This window comes from Pectinophora gossypiella, chromosome 5 (genome assembly GCF_024362695.1).
Source record: "Pectinophora gossypiella chromosome 5, ilPecGoss1.1, whole genome shotgun sequence".
Classification (NCBI taxonomy): domain Eukaryota; kingdom Metazoa; phylum Arthropoda; class Insecta; order Lepidoptera; family Gelechiidae; genus Pectinophora; species Pectinophora gossypiella.
In genome coordinates this window covers 15,344,323-15,365,077 of record NC_065408.1, presented here as the reverse complement: position 1 = coordinate 15,365,077, position 20,755 = coordinate 15,344,323, and the positions used below count along the sequence as shown (strand labels likewise).

The window sequence follows — 20,755 nt, the reverse complement described above, 5'->3', positions numbered from 1 at the left end:
CGAAAAAAGCCACATGTATTCCACACAACACAACACACACCAAACACAACACAAGTATAACACACAACACACACTTGTAATAAAAGTACCAAAGTACTTGTGTTTGGGTACCAATATGCAAAAAAATAGGATATTAAACCCGTAGGTATGTACCTAACAAAATTTAGGCTCATTTGCGTGTCCTATTTACAACCCAGACATGATTCAGACATGATTTAAAGCTCTATTTATATCTGTTCCACATTTTTAGCTGTATAATGACTTAATAGAACTGTCAGTTCGTTTATTAAAACACTATTATGGTGACAACAGCAATCATGTTGCCCTCTATTATACTTTCTTTATTTAACACGTTCACTGCATAACTGAAAATTAGATATCAACCTCTCACGTGCGTTGTTATTTCGATAAATACACTCTATGGCAGAAAAAAATGTGCCCCACATATGGGACAGGTACCTACGAGTTTTAAATTTATTGCCACATAATATATATGTGGTTCATTACTAGTGTTTCGGGCTGACGACGCCTGGGTATAAATGATTATTTTACTTGCTTATTCACAGTACAGATTAAACTGAACAGGGGAGACAATGCAAACCCATTGCGCACTTACTTTTATATGCTGAAATGTCAAATTGCAATACTGCTTTTTTAGATGAATTGCTTTGATGTCGCCATTTTAACACCCCAGAAGACAAATTAAAGACGATTCAAATGTTTTTCCGTATTCGAAATCTCCGCACTGTAGGTTCAGATATTGTAAGCCATTGGATTTTCGGTCTACTTTAGATAGAGATTATTATACTTACTTCACTGACATCCTATAAACAAATAAACTCACATTCGCTAAGGAGTTTTTCTAAAAATGTGTCGGAAATGTTGTGTAGATAGTATAAGTTCGTTCCCTCAAATTAAGTTATTATGGCTGTTCAAATATTGTTCAATAACGGTTGTGTCGCTTGTGACAAGCTTCGGCCAAGTAGTTAATGCCATCTGCGGCAAATCTACAAATCTTTACAATAAGTCACATCAAAAAAAAAAAAACTTGTGATAAGATGCGCCGCCGTGGACACTTTTTCAGATATTAGTTGTCTATTTGTTATACAACGTTACTTAGTAACTTTTTTACAAATAACGTTGTGAAAAATAGCCTATAAGTTAGTAGTAGGCGCAATATATACGTACTATTGCTATACCAACATTTACTATGTAGTGTGGTGACATCCGTGGAATGCAAGCCCTTTATGCAAACTAGGGTTAGAATAGACCAACTCTGTCACTGTCGAGGTTACGGTACAACGTGGTTTCACTTGACATTTCAACACGATTGACATAGAAATGCAACGTTGAAAGGTTAAGGAAGATGTTGGATAAGCCAGTACTTTGTCATTTCGTCGTGAAAGTGTACAGGGGGCTGGCCACTATGAGCGAAGCGCGGTGGTAATCGTATACTTACGTTCTATGTGAATAGCTTCCACAGAATTCCACTGAAGAAAACAAAGAACAACACAAAACAACAAACATAAACAACAACAAACACATAAAAAACATAAACATAGTTCGTGTAAAGTTCATAGTTCGTGATGAACATAGTTCGATATCATCATAAACTGCCTATATACGTCCCACTGCTGGGCACAGCAGTCTTACTTTTTCGGACAATCAGGTGATTCAAGCCTGAAAGTCCTTACCAAACAAAGGACAGTCTCACAAAGTGATTTCGATAATGTCCCCATCGGGAATCGAACCCGGACCTCCAGATCGTGAGCCTAACGCTCTAACCACTAGACCACGGAGGCTGTTATTTCGAGTTCGATATACTCAAAAATATTTATAAGAAGAAAATTTCCCGCTTGTTCGCTCGCAGTGAAAAGTAATAGATATATATATGTCTGGAGCTGAAAAACTGCATTAATATAACGACAAAAAACCTGATAAATAATTATAGTCTTGAACCCACCACTACTTACTTAAGAACTTTACTTTAAGAACTTTTATATACTTATTAGGAGGAGCTCGGTGGCGCAGCGGTTAACGCGCTCGGTCTGCGATTGTTGAAGTAAAGCAACTTTCGCAAAGGCCGGTCATAGGATGGGTGACCACAAAAAAAAGTTTTCATCTCGAGCTCCTCCGTGCTTCGAAAGGCATGTTAAGCCGTTGGTCCCGGCTGCATTAGCAGTCGTTAATAACCATCAATCCGCACTGGGCCCGCGTAATGGTTTAAGGCCCGATCTCCCTATCCATCCATAGGGAAGGCCCGTGCCCCAGCAGTGGGGACGTTAATGGGCTGATGATGATATACTTATTCAGTTATGTATGATCTAATTCACATAAAAGATAATTTAAATATGAGTAAACATTTCAAAGAACTTAATAAATATAACTAGAACTCAATAGACTTACACGGAGACTTCTGCGAAAGCAAATGGATTTGACACCATTAGGATTTATGATGGCTCATAAAGTTTCGGTGACATCTTGACCCAATTTACGAGTACTTAATTGATCAATGGCTGAATACTATTACTGACTATTTCAGCAATTAAGTTACAGACGATTATTAAATAGTCTGGGTCAAGAATAAATCATATTATTATGTACGGTCACGAGCATTAATATGTATACACTTTGGTACCATGTCACATTAACTTTTTTGACAAATTGAACTGTAAGTCTCACTAAATGTCAAATATGTTAGTGCGACAGAGTCCTAAAGTGGGTACATTATATTGCTCATGACTGTAGGTATGCAAGTCTATAGTGTTTCAACGCAAAATAAAGAATTTTATTTATTTTACGTAATGTACAGGATGTTTGTAACATTGTAACGAAAACTTTAAGGGATGATTGAAACCATGATTCTGAGTTGATATCAAGTGGAATTTACAGTCGCAAAATTAATGATTTTTTATGTTTTTTTTTTAAATATTATTTTAAATTATACATAATATGTTTTCGATGGAAAATTCCACTTGTACAGGGTGTTAGTGACATCGTAACGAAAACTATAAGGGATGATTCAGACCATGATTCTGAGTTGATATCAAGTGGTTACGATGTCAATACCTTGTGCATTTAAAAAATGAAACATCACAGTGTTTGCCACTGTTCGGGTGAGAGCCCTCAATGCTCCCATACGTCCGGTCAAGTAGTTACAGCATGTTCGACAATTCTAGTAAAAGTCACGTTAAAAACCATCCCTTTTGCTATAGCTACAGATCAACACTCAAGGTAGTTCTGCACTCAACGTAGTATTATTCCTTATGTTAAAGTAGCGCCACAAATTCGCTCTTTTTATATGTTACCTGTGTCCCACAGGCTACACACAGGCAGTGGATCTTCTACTTTTATTTGTCATGGCTTGTCCTCTAGTTTTTACTTGTCATCATTGTTGCGAACTCTTTGAAGATTTTATAATCTTTTTATATGTTTTTTTATATTTCTTCTTTTTTGACAACGTTTTTGTATCTTGGTTTTGTTTCTTGCTTACGTCTTGTTCTTGTTTGGTGAAAATACATTAAATAACTCTCTCATAAGCTAAGTATTTGTTATTCATTCATACAGTAATACAGTCCACATCATATAGGTATAAGTAGTTCACAATCTGGTATTTTTGGTGTAATCTGTATGCAAGTCAAGTTTGTTTTTATATGCATAAATGTCAAAAGCAATATTGCTCTTTAAGTTGAATTGATTAAATGTCACCTTTTTAGATCCATAACATAAGCACACCCCGGACACTTCATACAAACAACCTTGTTTTACACAGACACTACACATTGGCATTATCGTACACGCGCATCTGTGAGTGGACGTCTGACGTCATACGATTCAAGTCTAAACTGTGTCCGAGGGGGGATGAAGCAAACCTAGCTCAGCCGCTGGTGGGGAGCGGAGAGTTGTCGTTCTACACGTAGTATTATTACTTATTCCATGACAAAAGCTTACGACAACATCTCAACTGGGGTCAGAGGTACATGCATCGCAAGATGAACTAAGTACCCACACCTCACTTTCTGTTAGGTGTTTTTAGATCCCCTGTTCCAAAAATATATTTCATAATAGGTACATTATTAGCTTCCCGCATCGTGTGCAAGTTTATTGTTTGTATACGGTTGCCATGGCGACCGTATCGCCATATCTCGTGGTGATTCGGCTTTCGGTCATTGATCCTTGATTCGCAATTTCCATGTTCTAAGTTTTTATACTTATTTTTAGGCTATCATACTTGAATCTTATCTAAATGGCTAGAATAAACAGACAGATAAACTGGTTTGATTTATTTCTGTTGTAGGTAGCTATTGAAAGTAAATAAATCTATAATCATTTTTAAATCTACGGACGTAGTATGTAGGTAACAGATAAAAAATAAAAATCCTACTCTAATAAGTACCTAATTGAATAAACTATATAAATATAGGTAGGTTACCTACCTACTTATAGTGAAAGTTTAGGTTGGTACTTATTTAAAAAGAGTAATAATAATCTATAAACTTATACAGCATAATTTAAAACAATGAAGTTATTTTTTTTTGTAACTGTGGTGTTAAAATGGTCACATCGAAGCAATTCATCTAAGAAAGCAATATTGCAATTTGTCATTTGCGCATATAAAAGTAAGTGCGCAATGCAAACAAATGTCAAATAGCAATATTGCTTTTTAGATGAATTGCTTCGATGTGGCCATTTTAACTCCCCTGATATTATATTAATTTCATGTAAAACGAGCTAGTTCATTTATTGTAGTTCTGCTACTCGTCAGTAGATGGCGCTGCTAATTATTTTTTGTTGTAAAGTATGACTTTATTTGTACTTTTTATGGGTGTAGATAAATTATTTGTTTTCTTATACATATAAGTGATATAATGACGTCACATACACTCTAAGACTAGCTTCTATTATTTATATACGTACCTTTAGCACCTTAGTACCCTAGTACTTACGAACAGTCATGAGCAATATCATGTACCCACTTTAGAACCCTGTCGCACTATCATATTTGACATTTAATGAGACGTACGGTTTAATTTCTCAAAAAAGTTAATGTGACATGGTTTCAAAGTGTGTACATATTAGTACTCGTGACCGTACGTACGTACTTAGTACGTAAGTACCTTAGTCCACGCTTTCGTCATGATTAGGATGATTAGAAAGCTTGAACCAGAGAAATAGTTAAGGATAATAAACCTTTTTTAAAATAAAAATAATTTGTTATTTGACGACTTTTTTGTAATACTTGTGAAATAAATGGATTATTTATGTATTAATTAAATAAATATATGTACCATAATAGGAAGTTAGATAATTATAAATAATAAAGAATAAATCTGCTCAAATATTTCTTTATTTACTTCTTAGTTTTAAAATAATACGCGAATATACTTAAAATAACAAAAAAAAAATGTTTTGTTCCTTACAAATTAATGGTTAATTTATTTTATGCTTAAAATATTAAAGTTCAACTAGGTACTAGATTTCAAGTTTCTAAAATCATTTGCAGCGTTTATTTACAAAAGAGTAAAGAGACATTGAAAACACTTAGAAAAAAGATATTTTTACTTCGTTGAGGTAAGTGAATACTAGTAATAGTAATATATTTATTTAATTTATTCTGTTATATCAGACTAGCTTATACACATTCTTATTATGTAAGTCGCTTTAGAGTTTTTTTTTATAGATTTCGTAATATTTGATTGTAATTTTGGCTTAAGGCCGATACAGATTATATTTATTAAAGCGAGATAGCTGAACTATAATGTTATAATTATTTTCTTAAACTACACGAAATCATATTTAGAACAACTGCACTTAATTATTTGTAGTCTAAAAATGATTCCGCCATAAATGCGAGGACTAATAATCGGCAGTTACAAATACAATTATAAAACTGGAAAATAATTCTAGCATTTATTAATTATGAAATGCCAATACTTAGTACGACGACACGATTTAATTTTAAAATATAAATACGCTTAAAACGATGAGACAAAATACGGTATTATTGCTTTTAAATTATTCTTGATAAAAATAAAACGTGTTCTATGTATTGGTGTTTTCATAATCTATAATTTAAAAATAAACTTATTTTATTGTTACTGTAGGTACTTAAAATAAAATTAGTATTCATTTACTCAATGTAATATTATTTTCTGAAATAATCTTACTGACTAGTATTTATAAATACAAAATTAAACATTTATTCTGAATAAAAACAATTATTATTAAATAAACTGTCAACTTAATGGAATTGTACCTTTATGTATAAATAGAAGAGCAGCTAATTAATTATGAAATTCAATTACTTAAGAAAGTCTCCACAAACAGCTGTGACTTAGGGTAAGATTTTATTTCAATACCTAACATTTTAAATTGTAGAGGTGTAGAGATTGTGCCGATTTCAAAAATAAAAAGAGAGAAAAGGAGATTTGTAATTTATAATTAAGTAGATAACGTCCGTGTTGCTCTATGTGACCAACCTACAAAGAAAAACCTACCCTAGATACCTATAGGTTTTTATTATGGCCTCTTTTTTACGAAGAAGCTATGATAATTGCCTAAATCTACAGCTGATCGTATAAGACATTAATGTTATAATACTTTTATTCTACAACACTTCGCAAATACATTTCTTACACATAATAAGAAAGAGAATACAAGTGGTACATACATACATAGTGGAACGTATGTTCTGGCCACTCTAAAGGTAAAGAGGAGAAGAACACTATACAATACAAGAGCCTTATTCAATACACATTACAATAATAATTGTAAATTACAATTACAATTCTATGTAATGTACGGTGCCGCGTGTAACAGTTTATTTTGAAGCTTCATATCGGATACGTAACGCTCACCAAATTGTAATTGTAATTTACAATTGCCATTTTTATTAAATAAGGCCAGGGAGGAATAGAATACAAAACTTGCTGAACATTCAGCAGTTTCGATTTATAAGATCCAAGTCTAAAAGCATGAGTTAAACTACAGAATAAGGATATGGCACGCTCGTGTGGAAGGTGGCTTAAACATTAGGGCGGGGCTCCAAGTTATCGATACGGTAGCGACTTATTAAGCCTATCTACATATAACTTTTTTATTCCGGTAAATGAACAACTATTTTGAGTACATGTCTGCAAACCTAACTATTAAACATATTCATGGTTTCATTAAACGCTTTTAAAAACAATGATTCATATATAGATGTGACAAAGTTGAATCTTTCAAAGTGTATTTTTAGTACTCATAGCAAGCGTGACACAACAATTAGTAAGGTCCTGCTCTATCGCTAAAGCAACTAGTTACTAACATATATTTTATGAACAAGTATCAAAAATGTTTACAACGAGTACTTTGAAAAATAGTATAGAGCGTGCCAGGACTACACTAAAGAGTTCTCAAAATTATCGATATGAAATTAACTTAAGCCGTTTCGATCAACTTATTAACCGGCATAAAGATGTAAGTCGCATATCTAGATTTGGCCGGTCTTCGTCATTCTATTATCAATAAAAGGTTAACGGGATGTGATCAATGTCAGTGTAATATATTATTGATCCTGTAAGCTTAAGCCGTTTCCTCATCGATAAGTTTGCATACACCCTAAGGAACAAGATCGTGTGATTACCCTACGAATGCTGCTCTGTTGGCCCTCACTACAGGCACTACAGGAGACGGCATAGGCATGTCGAACTCTTCAACAATCGTCTTTGGATGGAGTGCACTAATGTTGTTGTCTACTGTATACGTCCTTGCGTGGGTCTGAGCTAGGGCTGGGCGAGAGTTTTCAAGGAAATCGGCGCGGTTGCGCAGGCGTTTGTGTCTGGCGAGCTGCTTGTCCCTCATGTGCTGTAGGCGGGCGAGGTGACCCTTGACTTGTTGGGGACTCAGCATGAGGCGGCCGGATCGCAGGAGTTGTTCATTGTAGCGGTAGGAGCCTTCAGGGTCGCGCCGGTTCCAGTGGTAACTGGGGACAGAAAGATATTCGGTGAGTTATGTGTTTTCAGCATTCTTGTAAAACTGATGTTTGTTTTGCTGGCAACACAGGTATAACATATTAACTTCGGATATTTTTACATGTGGCAATATTCGAAATGGAATGGAATGCCTTGTGTTATAATTATATTTAAAGTACAAGTAAACAGGTGTATGCACTCGGTTCGAAGAAGAACCCTCAACCTCTCATAAGCATCAGACTACAGTCCACTAGGAGATTCGAACAGTCTAAACAAGAAAGGCGATGCTGTAATTTGGCATACAGTGGAGTAGAGTGTCAGTAGTTTTTTCTCCATAAGTAATCTCTTTGGTCGATTTGGATCTTAACGAGTACTTGTATTTAATCGAAATGGATAAAGAAAACTCTTCCTTGATATACCGAACTGACTTTCTCCATAAACCTTATAATATAATTGACATTAATATTATTATTATACGATAATAAAAACCAATTAATGTGTTTTGTTTCGACTTTTCGAACAAATTGCTCGCCATGGTAATGGGAAAAGTTTCGATGAGCCAACACCAAAGTTATGCTGGTAAAAATATCATGAAGAAATATTGTAACGTCTAATTCTCATTTGCGTTGGGGTTTTGAATTAGAATAGAAATTGTTTTTATAAAAGGACGCCACAAACAAAAACAAGACAACATCATCATCATCATCCAGGGTTGGTAATCCACCTCACAACCCACACGATAGAAGAGGAGATCATCATCATAACATCATTCAACGAACATCCGTCTTGCTTTTTTGTATTTGTTTTGTGGAATTTGATATGATGTTATTGTCTTGTTTTTGTGTATGGCGCCCTTTTATAATAAACTATTTCTATTCTATTCTAACTTAATATATTCACAAAACAATTACAACAAAGCAAAACGGATGTTTGTCGAAATGATCATAAGGTGGTGGTGGACGTCCTGAGATAAAAGGACCTCACTCAGCACAAGTCGCGGCGTGAACTACGACCTTGGTGTTATATGGACTCTAAATTTAATAACTAAGGGTAAGCATACACATTGTTTGAGGTTTACGCGGTTATTATCATAATTAAAACACATAATATCAGGTTCTTACCGCGTTAACATTAAGGATACCGATACACCTAAACTACTTCAATATACTCCACCCGTCATGGCATTTGCAACAGTGTTGAAATATAGGGAGTCTCATATCCTTGATTTTAACGCGGTTAGAACCCGGCATTGACAGTGTTACTACAAAACAAAGACTAAAAGATAAACTATGTTTAAAATATAATCTGTATAAGTACGAAAGAAGTCCCGAAGGCCGCGGCGCTACTGTCGCAGATTCTGTATATAATTATTATGACTGGTCAAGTTAGTTTCATTAAAATCCGCCGACTTCTTTCGTGGCGCGAAATAATATTTCAAACCTAGTTTATTTTTAGTTTGTATTTTGTAGTAACACTGTATGTGTTTCAATTAGGGTAAGCTTAGTCAAGGTTATTATGCGTAGAGTTATCATTATTGAATTCCATCTGGTACCTACATAGAGATAGTACAGTTGGTCTACATAAAAGGACTCATCATAGACCATGATAGGGCATAGTAAGTATCTAATCGGATAGTATAGACCTTTCTGTCATCTTGTTGTCATGAATGATTAGAGAAAGAGTTGAATTATTGTACGTAAGTGAGTACCATAATTACTAACAATGTATTCAATAGTTGACTTGGATAATATTTTAATTGATTTTATTTGTTTTATCTAATTCTATTTTATTATATTTATTATTCTAAGATATTTGAATGTTTTATTATGTAAATTATGGATCATTGTTATCTGAAATAAAGAAATTTTAATTTTTAATTTAATTTTTAATAAGTAGTGGCTCTGGCCACCCCTTTGGGGATTATGGGCGCGAGATTATGTATGTGTATATAAGTGAGTTCCTTTGTTAAAAAACATTTTCAATATGTATGAAGAAATTGAAGTTAGGTATCGTAAACCTTTGTTAAAACCATTTTCAATCAATACGAAAATACCATGGTTGTGGTTTCAACGGCGCATTTTTGGCATTTTTCTAAAGAGTTGTGTACTAATAATGACCTATCCAAAGGAGCCAAGTCCACAGGATCATTCGGTGCGATCGACAAAGATGTGCCAATGCACATTTACTGCTTGCTAAAAAACAATTGCTGGACAGACTTACCCAGGGAACGGTCTCGTCAGCCTACGTCGTGGGGCCGGTCGCGACCGCTTCTTCGACCTCACGTACATCGAAGTCCTTAGCCCCCTAGTGGTGTTTTTCATCATCTTGTGCTTCGGCCACTGCCGTAGAGGACTCGGCTTCAGATCGTAGGACTTGGGGTTCAACACCGGGTTTGCTGTGACGTCATTCACTCTCGGGTCATTGATCTCCCTGCTCACACTAGGAGCCGTTATCTCGTTGATCGCACCCATACTCCCCCAACGACGTTTCCAATCTTTGACTTTCGATTTCGGGACCTTTCGTAGTTTCGTTTGGCAGATGAACTGGCGTGGCTCGATGCAGCTTCGTGGCGCCCATCTGGAATATATAAGAAATAATGACAATTTATTTTTACAGCTTCTAAAACTTATGTAGTCTATGTACACTGCAAAAGACAGGCCATCTTCATATATCGGATAGATTCCTACTTCACAAACAACGCTGCTTCTTGGGTTAGTAGAAAATTACCCGTGTCAACTTACGAAAGAACGTTACATTTATGAGCTAGCCTCTTTATATAGAAATATTTGAAAATATCCCAAAGAATTACATAACTTAGATTCCCGCCTGTACCCCCAAAGGGGTAGGCAGAGGTGTATAGTATGACTCACTTTTAAGCCCCATGTAATAGGGGGCGAGCCTATATTGCCTTATTGGTCAACGAATTATAGTCAAAAATGACCCTAAAATAGAAATAGGGGGTTAAAAAGGCCAAATCGAAGCAATTAATCAAAAAAAGCAATTTGACATTTGCTCATATAAAAGTAAGTGCGCAATGCATCTCTCTCTCTCTATTTAAGAGCTGCGCTCTTGTCGGTGGAGTAATCGTCGTGGCGCAATGCATACAAATGTCTTTTTTTTTTGACGTGACTTATTGTAGATTTGCCGCAGATGGCATTAACTACTTGGCCGGACAAATGGGGAGCGCTGAAGGCTCTCACCCGATGATACAAATGTCAAATAGCAATATTGCTTCTTTAAATCTGCGCAGCCGCTCGCATGATGCCTACTCTCGTACTTGTTTACGTGTTTACTAGCTAGTTTTATTGGTGTGACTTAATTGTTTGCAATTTATTATTTCTTTGCAAGTTACCTACCCTTTATAAGTTAAGTTGAACAACTGATTGCTAACTGATGTTTAGATTATATTTTGCGTTGAGACAAACCCATGTCGGGTTTAACAATGCTTCTTAGCGTTTAAGGTATTATGTTCATGAATTTCTTTGCAATAAAAAAAAAATAATAAAAAATGAATTGCTTCGATATGGCCTTTTAACCCACCTGAACGTTACAGTTGAAGCTATTCTAATCCCCGTACCAAATACCTACGATGCCATAGAGCTTATTGGAATTCGAAACAATATAAGATTAATAGTTGCCAAGATCGTAAAACTAAAACCTTAGACTGACATTTCATAACGAGTTCTGTGGCTCGTATAATCCGAAAATGAGTTTATGGATCATATGACGCCATCTGTTTTGTTGAGGTAAATGAAGGGAGTCGAGAGGAGATTAGAGGAGGTGAAGGGCGGTGGAGCGTGTTGAGAGGACTTCAAGGGAACGCAACACAATGGGCCAATATTAAGGTGATTCGTTTTCCATACAAAAGTTGATGCAGTGCTACAGGAAAACGGATAGAGGAATATTGTTATAAAACCGATAAATAGTAATATTTTGGTGTATTATTTTCGCAAACTAACAAAAATTTAGGGTCCGAATACGAGAAGTACCATATTTCAGACCCTCAATTTTGATCAATTCTACATTTGTAGTGGTGCAGATTACAGTGTATTTGCTGAGCGTGTAGAGGTGTCAATGTTAGTTTGTGTGCGTGATAGTTTTTTTTTTTCTAAAGGCTTTGACTACTTGACAAGTGTAATAGAATGTCAGTGACAATTTATAAAGAGATTTTGTATGAAGAGAATAAATATAAATAAAAAACTAAAAATACTACAATCTGAGAAAAGGAATATTGGAAAAATATTTTTGTAATAACGTATATTATTTAAACATTTTTAAATAATGGGTAAATACCGTGTTTTAAAAGAGGACATAAAATCAATACATAAAATGAAATGGCTGTATGGGCATAGTTCCCTTTGCCTTACCCTTCGGGGAAAACCAAATCAAAAAAGAAGTTGTTGCATTTGCCGGCCTAAATAGTAGTCATTTATAATTAATTGTTTTTCCATGCAACATACAGATTTATTTATATTCTCTTTGCCGCGGACTTTTTGATGGGACCGGGAACGGGAAGGTTGCTTTCTTCATTGAATAATCTAAATAATCAATACGAAGTGGTGTTTTGTGGTTAATGATCACATTAGTCGGAAAACATTCCCGATAGTATTATTAAATCGGAATATTCAATAAACAAAGTGTACCTATCTATTTTCGCTTTGCGCCAACAAGCCGCTTACTTCGTTTGGGGTTCGGAGTAGGAGTCTGCTCCGAGGGTGGGGGCTTAGGTTTCCTCATTTCATTAATCATCATCAAGAAAAAAAAACACAAGACATGGCTGTATGGGCATAGTTTGCCTTTGCCTTGCCCTTTGGGAAAAAAAATAAGATAAATTTTGAAATTCTTATGTATAAAACCTCAGAACAATAACTAAAGCATAGAAGGAAGGCTAAAATAAGAATTCAGAAACTATAAACCGGCTCTCTTCTAGCTTACGACACAAACTATGAGTGAGAAAAGGACAAATGATTCGCTCTTTGCTTCATTTTTTCCGAGGTTGTCACAACATGAAATGTCATTTGGACCTATTGGACTCATTTTAACTCGGCCAAATACATAGTAACATACATAAGAAGATTTTACTTATATTTATCGAACTATTTGACACGGTCGCGTCAACTGTGTTTACGAGTGTCTTGTGTTCAGATTGTTTTAAGTGATAATTTAACAATATTTTTCCAAATAAATGGAAAGAAACTTTTATTTATATCAAATAATTGAGTGTCTCGACTGTGTGACATTATGTCTTGTGTGGTATGGGGCTGCAGCTCACATTCAGGAAGAAAAGAAAATAGCCAACAACTTCTGTCGTTTCATCGGTAAGTTTTTTGTAATTTTCTAGTGAAATGTGAACTGCTGAACAATTTTAGGAAAGTAATATGTTTTGCTGAATAGATTTGTAGCATAAAATATTTGAGATATCCATTATATTATACGTTTCATCGATGAATACGGAATTGATTTGAGGTTATGTTGATTGTCCATAGTGATGTACTAAAATTATCGATACTTTTAATTTTTAGATTTCCTGTAGACGATAACAAAGAGAAAGAATGGATAATTCGCATTAATAGACGAAATTGGATTCCAAATAAGTACAGCCGTATATTTGCTCGAAACATTTTACTGCGGATTCATTTATGTGTGTTCCTAATTCAAAGTGGAGGCGTCTTCGAGACGATGCTATTCCTACATTGAACATTATAGATCAGACAGATGAAATGGTGTTTAAATTTAAATTTCAGCCTAGCCTGCATCATCTCACTGCTGGATAGATAGATAAGATATTTGTATCATGTTATCACAACACGTTTATACTATCTATCATTCAACTACATATTATTATGTACTTAATAAACTTAGTATATATACTAAGTCTGTAGTTGTTTTATGTCTAAACAATTATGAGTTGTACACGTTTTATATAAGTAAATTATTATTATCTTTGATTTCAGATATTAAATCCAAAAGTGTCGACTGGATTTACATGAAAAGGTATATCAAATAATTTTCTTTTTTTATATTTTTAACATGATATACATATATAGAGTGTATAATTCAACCAGCTGCACAATGCACTTAAATCAGATATATTTTACTTTTATTTTTATAGATTATTTTGTACATATACTATTTTAACATTATTATTAAACTTTATTTCAGTCAGTTCAAGAAGACGAGATGAAAAATTTAAAAGAAAAGCTGAACAAGTCCCGCCTCAAGATCAAACGACTTAATGAAAAAAAAAAAAAAAAAAAAACAATGTGACAGGGTGTCACAAAGACAGTTTCTAAGCAAATTGACACTGTTTAGAAATTAATAAATTTGTATTTATTGTAAATATAATGTACATAATTAATAACGTGTGAAATAAATACTTGCTAATGAACAGATTTACGATCTAATTTATATTTCATTTTACCTCCTTTTCTTATTTACTCCTACTCCAACACTCCAGGTTGATACGAACTGCGCCCAATAAAGAATGTAATGAATGTTATAGATTTGTGTAAGCGACTTAGATAAATCTTGACTAAACCTTCCTTTACAAATACAAATATACTTTATTGCACACAACATACAATACTTACAAGTTTTGCACGAAAGATACAGTACACCACCTACCTACCTTTTACTTTCCCTTTCTGTTCTCTTATGAATACTTGTATGCCGTATTTTTTTAAGTATAATGCTATATCTAGTAGGTACGAGTATCCTAGTATTGAAACAGCTTGTAGCCCTAGTAAAGACCGCCATTTTATGTTTACAGAGTGGCACGTTTTTTCTGTAGGTATTTCCAGTCCATACTCTTTTCTATGTCTATGGCGTGACCCCATCGGGCCTCTTACCGTTTGTGCGGCTTAGACCCGGCGGCGGCGGTTCCAATTTGCACGGCACGTCGATCGACACCAGTGCACGGCGGATGACATCATAAATAAATTCGAATATTACAAAATACTTACCGATGAAACGATAACAGTTGGCTATTTTCTTTCCTTCCTGAATGTGAGCTGCAGCTCCAAACTAATATAAACCAGACAATATAATCCAAAAATGGTTAGATACTTACCTATCAGAGACAGAGTCTCCTTTCATCAAGAAGAAGATAATTGCATCCTACAAAAAGAAATCTTGTAAAAAAAATTTATCGACATTAATTGTAAGTAAATTTAATTTTATCGACATATTACTAAAGTGACACCCAACACTAGGCAATGAAAAACTTGTGACAACCTACGAAATTACGAAACAATTTTTGTATATGCGTCTTTGTCTAACATTACGCCGGTTCCGTAAGATAAAGTAGAGCAGAATTATAGAGTTCTGTTGCTATTTTAGCCTTCCTTCTATGCTTTAGTTATTGTTCTGAGTATAAAACAAACATCACAGACATCATGACAGATCTAAAACTAAATAAAATCTTTTTTCTTTTTTCTATTTGACTTATTTATGAATTTATTCAAGAAAACGTGATAATAAGTTCGACAGCAACCAGTTCAGGTCCCCGAAACAGCCCATTTCAGGCCGCGTATATATGGAAATACTACTTCAATACGTCCCAGCCTCGTCTTTTTTTAACGTCCTCGTTATAAAAAGACGTCCTAACCTGAACTAACTAACCTAACAATAAACACCACGCGTAAATATATGTCCAGAAATGCGCTGTGAGTCGTCTGGACTGGGCGCGAAAACAACATAGAATTCGATTAGGTGCTAAGTGTCCCGCATGCTATCACCAGCTGTCACTGACATACGTATGAAGTCCCGCGGATTTTATTGGAACTAAATGACGTGTGCGTCAAGCTAGCGGCCTCAAAAAAAAAATGGGCACGAAAAAATAATTTGACCATACCAAAAAATAGTACTCTTATTGAAAAAAATAGTACCTGTTGTAAAAAAATTAGTACCATCACGGTTCTGGATTTATAGCCATGTTTTATTGCACTTGCTAGCTTGACGGTGAGCGAAATTTGGCGAGAGTTAACGACGAGGTCTTTCGCTATGATTTAAACGCCAAAAAATAGTACCGAAATAGTACTCACCCCCTGCAAAATACCGAAATGAGTACTTCAACGGTTCCAAAGTTATAAAGGCAGTTCTTTGATCCCGCTAGCTTGACGTTTTGAAAATACCTATTATCTAGGGAACGCTTGCATACTTCAGTTTGTAACTAATGTCAATAAACTCGTATGAAATAGTACTCCCTACCATCATAATTTGGACCTGATTCTCTTTGTAGAAATGTGTCAAAAAGTCATTATAACCTATGTCATACATTTATCAAGACAGGTACAGTCTCGAACAAAATTATTACACATGCTCAAGAAGAATGTTGTCAGATTTTAGTATTTTTTCCCCATTTTTGGGTAAAAATTGGTGAAGTGCCAGGGTTGTCAGATGAAAGTAATATCATTGTTGAAACTCTTTGAGTTATTCTACAAATACTGCAAATTGTTTATTAACAAACACTTCGATCCGTAACAAATTGAACATGAAGGTATAAATTATAAAATAAAACAGCAGATTAAAAATGTATTATGATGTATTAAAATCACAGATTGTTTTCAATAAGAACTAGACCCATGCAGCCATTTTTTATTAAAATTATTGCATATGGGTGTATGCAATAGCAATTTTTTGTAATAGCAACACTCTGAAGTGCAAAGAAATGGTAGGGTAGACAGACATCCATAATGGCAATACTGGCGATGGCAATACTTACGAATAAATTGTGAATTGTTATAATTGTCTACGTGACTGTATCAACAACAAATGTATGGCATAGGTTATGATGATTTTTTAACATATTTCTACAAAGAGAATCGGATCAAAATTATGATGGTAGGTAGTACTATTTCATACGAGTTTATTGACATTAGTTACATACTGAAGTATGCAAGCGTTTCCCAGATAATAGGTATTTTCAAAACGTCAAGCTAGCGGGATCAAAGAACTGCCTTTATAACTTTGGAACCGTTGAAGTACGCGTTTCGGTATTTTGCAGGGGGTGAGAACTATTTCTGTACTATTTTTTGGCGTTTAAATCAAAGCGAAAGACCTTGTCGTTAACTCTCGCCAAATTTCGCTCACCGTCAAGCTAGCAAGTGCAATAAAACATGGCTATAAATCCAGAACCGTGATGGTACTAATTTTTTTACAACAGGTACTATTTTTTTCAATAAGAGTACTATTTTTTGGTATGGTCAAATTATTTTTTCGTGCCCATTTTTTTTTTGAGGCCGCTAGCTTGACGCACACCTAAATGACAAGTCATAATAATTATATGCGGATACTGCGACATCAGCGCCGTGCTTGCGGGACGTCCTGAAGCGCTATTACATCTTTCAAACGCGATGCGACAAAGTTTGAACCTACGCAATTTAGGAAAAATCTACCTTATTATTACTGTACTGTGATCGTTATTTGTAAAATCATACAATACATATACACAATTCTTTATACACAATATAATTATTATGACATATTGTGGACTTTTCGGTATACCTACAAAAAAGGAACAATTCAACCATACGTTGTTTTGTTATATCTCAATGGGCTCAGGCAGCGTTTTCGCCGAAAGCTCCAAGTCGGCTATATTTGTAACGATAATTATGTTTGACATTCATCATCATTCTTGAACCATTTTATACAAAAAAAATACTTGTATAAATTATAAACCCTAAAGCACGCCCATGAATCACTCTACTCATTGGTGAAAACCGTATGAAAATCCGTTCAGTAGTTTTTTAGTTAGCCACATGTTCACTGATGCGATTAATGCCTGTTAGAATTTTACAAAATAAAAAATACGGAAATTACGGAAGGTACTTTAGTGCAAAGTAAATTATTGTATACTTAATTATAATATTATTGGTAAAAGTGATACTTTTTGAAAATTCCGTAACAAATAGACGGGTTCGCCAAATTCAATTGTAAAAAAAAATACAAAAAGTAAAAACAATTAAAACATGCAGTTGGGTTTGAACCGTGAACCTTAAGAATGGCGGCTACTGCTTTACCAAATGCGCCATTTAGAAGTTAGAAGTAGAATTCAAATTATGCATCTCTTTTAATAGCTAACCTAGTTCGCATGTGTGTGTGACAGCTTCGTGTTTGTACACAAATTGAAATGACACCAACTTTTGATGCAATGTTTCAATATGATATCTTCAGTAAATACTTCAAAATTGTAGCTTAACTTAAAGATAATGTATGTAAGATTTCGCCACCTAACATTTCACTGGGTCAGAACTCAACACTAAACGAATAAATGGAAAAAAATACGAAAACTGCAGAAGTAACGCCATCTACTGACGCAGCGTTACCTAGCTGACTGAAACACATCACCTTAAACGCTGAATGGCAACGAATCGTTTTGAATCGTAAACTTTTATCGGTTTCGCAGTATCAATCTTGTTTAGTGTGCGGTTTGGGCAGCGTCGTTGGTGTTTAGTGCTGTTTATTTATAGCAACAAGTGTTAGGACTAAGCGGATTGGAGCTGAGTAGGTATGGCTGTACTAAAAAGCTTGACTGAGAGTTTTTTTCTAGGTTTACCGTAATGTGGTGAAATGGAAATGGACCTTAAAATCAATTTCAATTCTATATCTCGCCCAACTGGGCACCCTCAGGCCTGTTGTCTTAAATTTTGTACCGGGTGAGAGCCCTCAGCGCTACCCATTTGTCCGGCCACGTAGTTAATGCCATCTGCGGCAAATCTACAATAAGTCACGTCAAAAAACAAGATTCTATATTTCAAATGTGTTTTGGTCACGCACGACCTGTTTTCGGTCTAATACCAAAAAGCACTCCCAGACGAAAAAGTATTCAAATAACTCTGTATGCATTGTGTTTTTTTAACGAGTATCACGCCTATATAGGAACTGAGGCGTCATAGCGAGACAATGCTACTGCACCACCAGGCATCAGAGTTGCTGTGTTGATCTTCATCTTCATTCATCTTTCATCATCAGATCATCTTCCACCTCACAACTCATACGATAGAAGCATATTGCCACTGCAGCTCTTTGGAGACAGCTTCTTTATCTTGGAGATAGCCTTTATGTTGTCGGAGATATTTCGTGGGTACCCCAACTCCCCAAGGGTTGCCTTTAGCTTTTTTTTAATCACATATTTGTAAATTTTGATGAGAGTGGAAAAAAGCGAAAGTGGTGTGGTTTACACCAACGGGAATTAGGCAGGATTTTAAACATTTATTATTAAACAGAAAGTCTAGTTCACTACAATTAGTGATTATATTTCAATGAAGACAACATTTTACAGTAAGTACCTTCAATGCGCGGTACGAGTTAGATCTGTCAAAGTACAGTCATGAGCAATATAATGTACCCACTTTAGGACTCTGTCGCACTAACATATTTGACATTTAGTGAGACTTACAGTTCAATTTGTCAAAAAAGTTAATGTGACATGGTACCAAAGTGTATACATATTAATGCTTGTGACCGTACAGAAGCTAGTGTTGTGGCGTTGATTAGCATAATGATGTGAAAATGAAATGAAAATGAAAATATTTTATTTCACTTTACAAAGTAAATTCTAAGTTAGGGTTGATGACTCCTTTTAAGCATAAAAGCCTGTGTTAGGAGCCAACGCTCTTCCGTAGTAAACAAGTGAATATTTGTAAGATTAGGGTAAGAGTGAAACATTAAATAATAAAAAAAAAGAAAAAATAAAGAAATAATACAAAGAAAGTGAATCTTAACTTATGTTACAATTTTAGTGATAGTACGAATGTGTGTGTGTTTGTGTGTACTTGTGTGTGTGTGTGTGTGTCTACGTGTGTGTACGTGTGTGTGTGTGTGTGTGTGTATGTGTGTGTGTGTGTGTGTTAATTATGAGTTAATGTGTTCGTTAGAAACGTAGTGCACTACTGATTAGCTTGCTATATGTTTATACTTATGTATATAAGTGTAGATAGATGTATGTTATTATTGTATTTATGTAGTAGTACCCATTACCGTGACCCGTTATCAGTCTTTAGAATTAAGATTACAACTTTAAGGTTGAGATTAGGATACCTACTAGGATAGCCCTACGACGACATCATCTTGGGATCGGAAACTGCAAATAAAAGCAAAGCAGTTTCCACTATCTAGTTAGGAGTTCTTCAGTTTCCTCATAATTTTTAATTAGAAGCCACTGCATCACTGAGTTTGCGCAGTCATGGTAGTTTTTGAAGTATATGCACAACTCTTTATTTAGTAAATTGTATAGGCGGGCAGACCTTCTAGTGTACTGTCTTTTGGCAAAAACTGTATTTGACCTAGGAACATTAGCAACCACATCATGTCTTCTTCTGCTAGTAATGCCGGGATCATAGGGTAGTGACCCGTGTAACTTGAGCACAGTGTTTTTGATGTACAGTTTCCTGACCGATAACAGTTTGGTAAGTTGGTATAGGTCATTAGTAGGGAATCTCCTCCGCTTGAAGTACATAACTTTTATTAAACCACGCTGTGCCCTTTCAACATTTAGAAATTCAGATTTAGTCGCCCCACCCCATATGGTAATGCAATAAGTGATGATTGATTGTACGAGAGATACATATATATCTTTCAGAAGATCTCTATTGGACACAGCGACATTTCGCGGCACCACATGTCTGAGAGTTTTAAATATCCAGATTAATTTTCTAATTCGCAATATAACATGTTCCAGATGTGGGTACTTGTGGGTTGCTTGATGTTTATTCTTATTTATTTTTAGCATTACATGATCCAAGCAGTTTTTACCCCTCGTGGGTATAGTGTGGCCAGCTAATAGACCATACATAGCCAAC

The 20,755-nt window shown here is 35.0% G+C and overlaps 1 protein-coding gene across 2 annotated transcripts in view; it reads right to left on the bottom strand.

Annotated features, from left to right (window-relative positions):
- Nucleotides 1-5,329: 5,329 nt before the first annotated feature.
- Nucleotides 5,330-20,755, bottom strand: part of LOC126367066 (uncharacterized) — a 166,472-nt gene continuing 151,046 nt past the window's right edge. For both annotated transcript variants that reach the window (XM_050010461.1, XM_050010460.1), the window contains 2 exons: nt 10,176-10,532; nt 5,330-7,966 (listed from right to left, as the gene is read on the bottom strand). In XM_050010461.1, the coding sequence (XP_049866418.1) occupies nt 7,624-7,966; nt 10,176-10,532 (700 nt within the window). In that variant the 3' untranslated portion in view covers nt 5,330-7,623. The remainder of the gene's footprint in view (nt 7,967-10,175; nt 10,533-20,755) is intronic.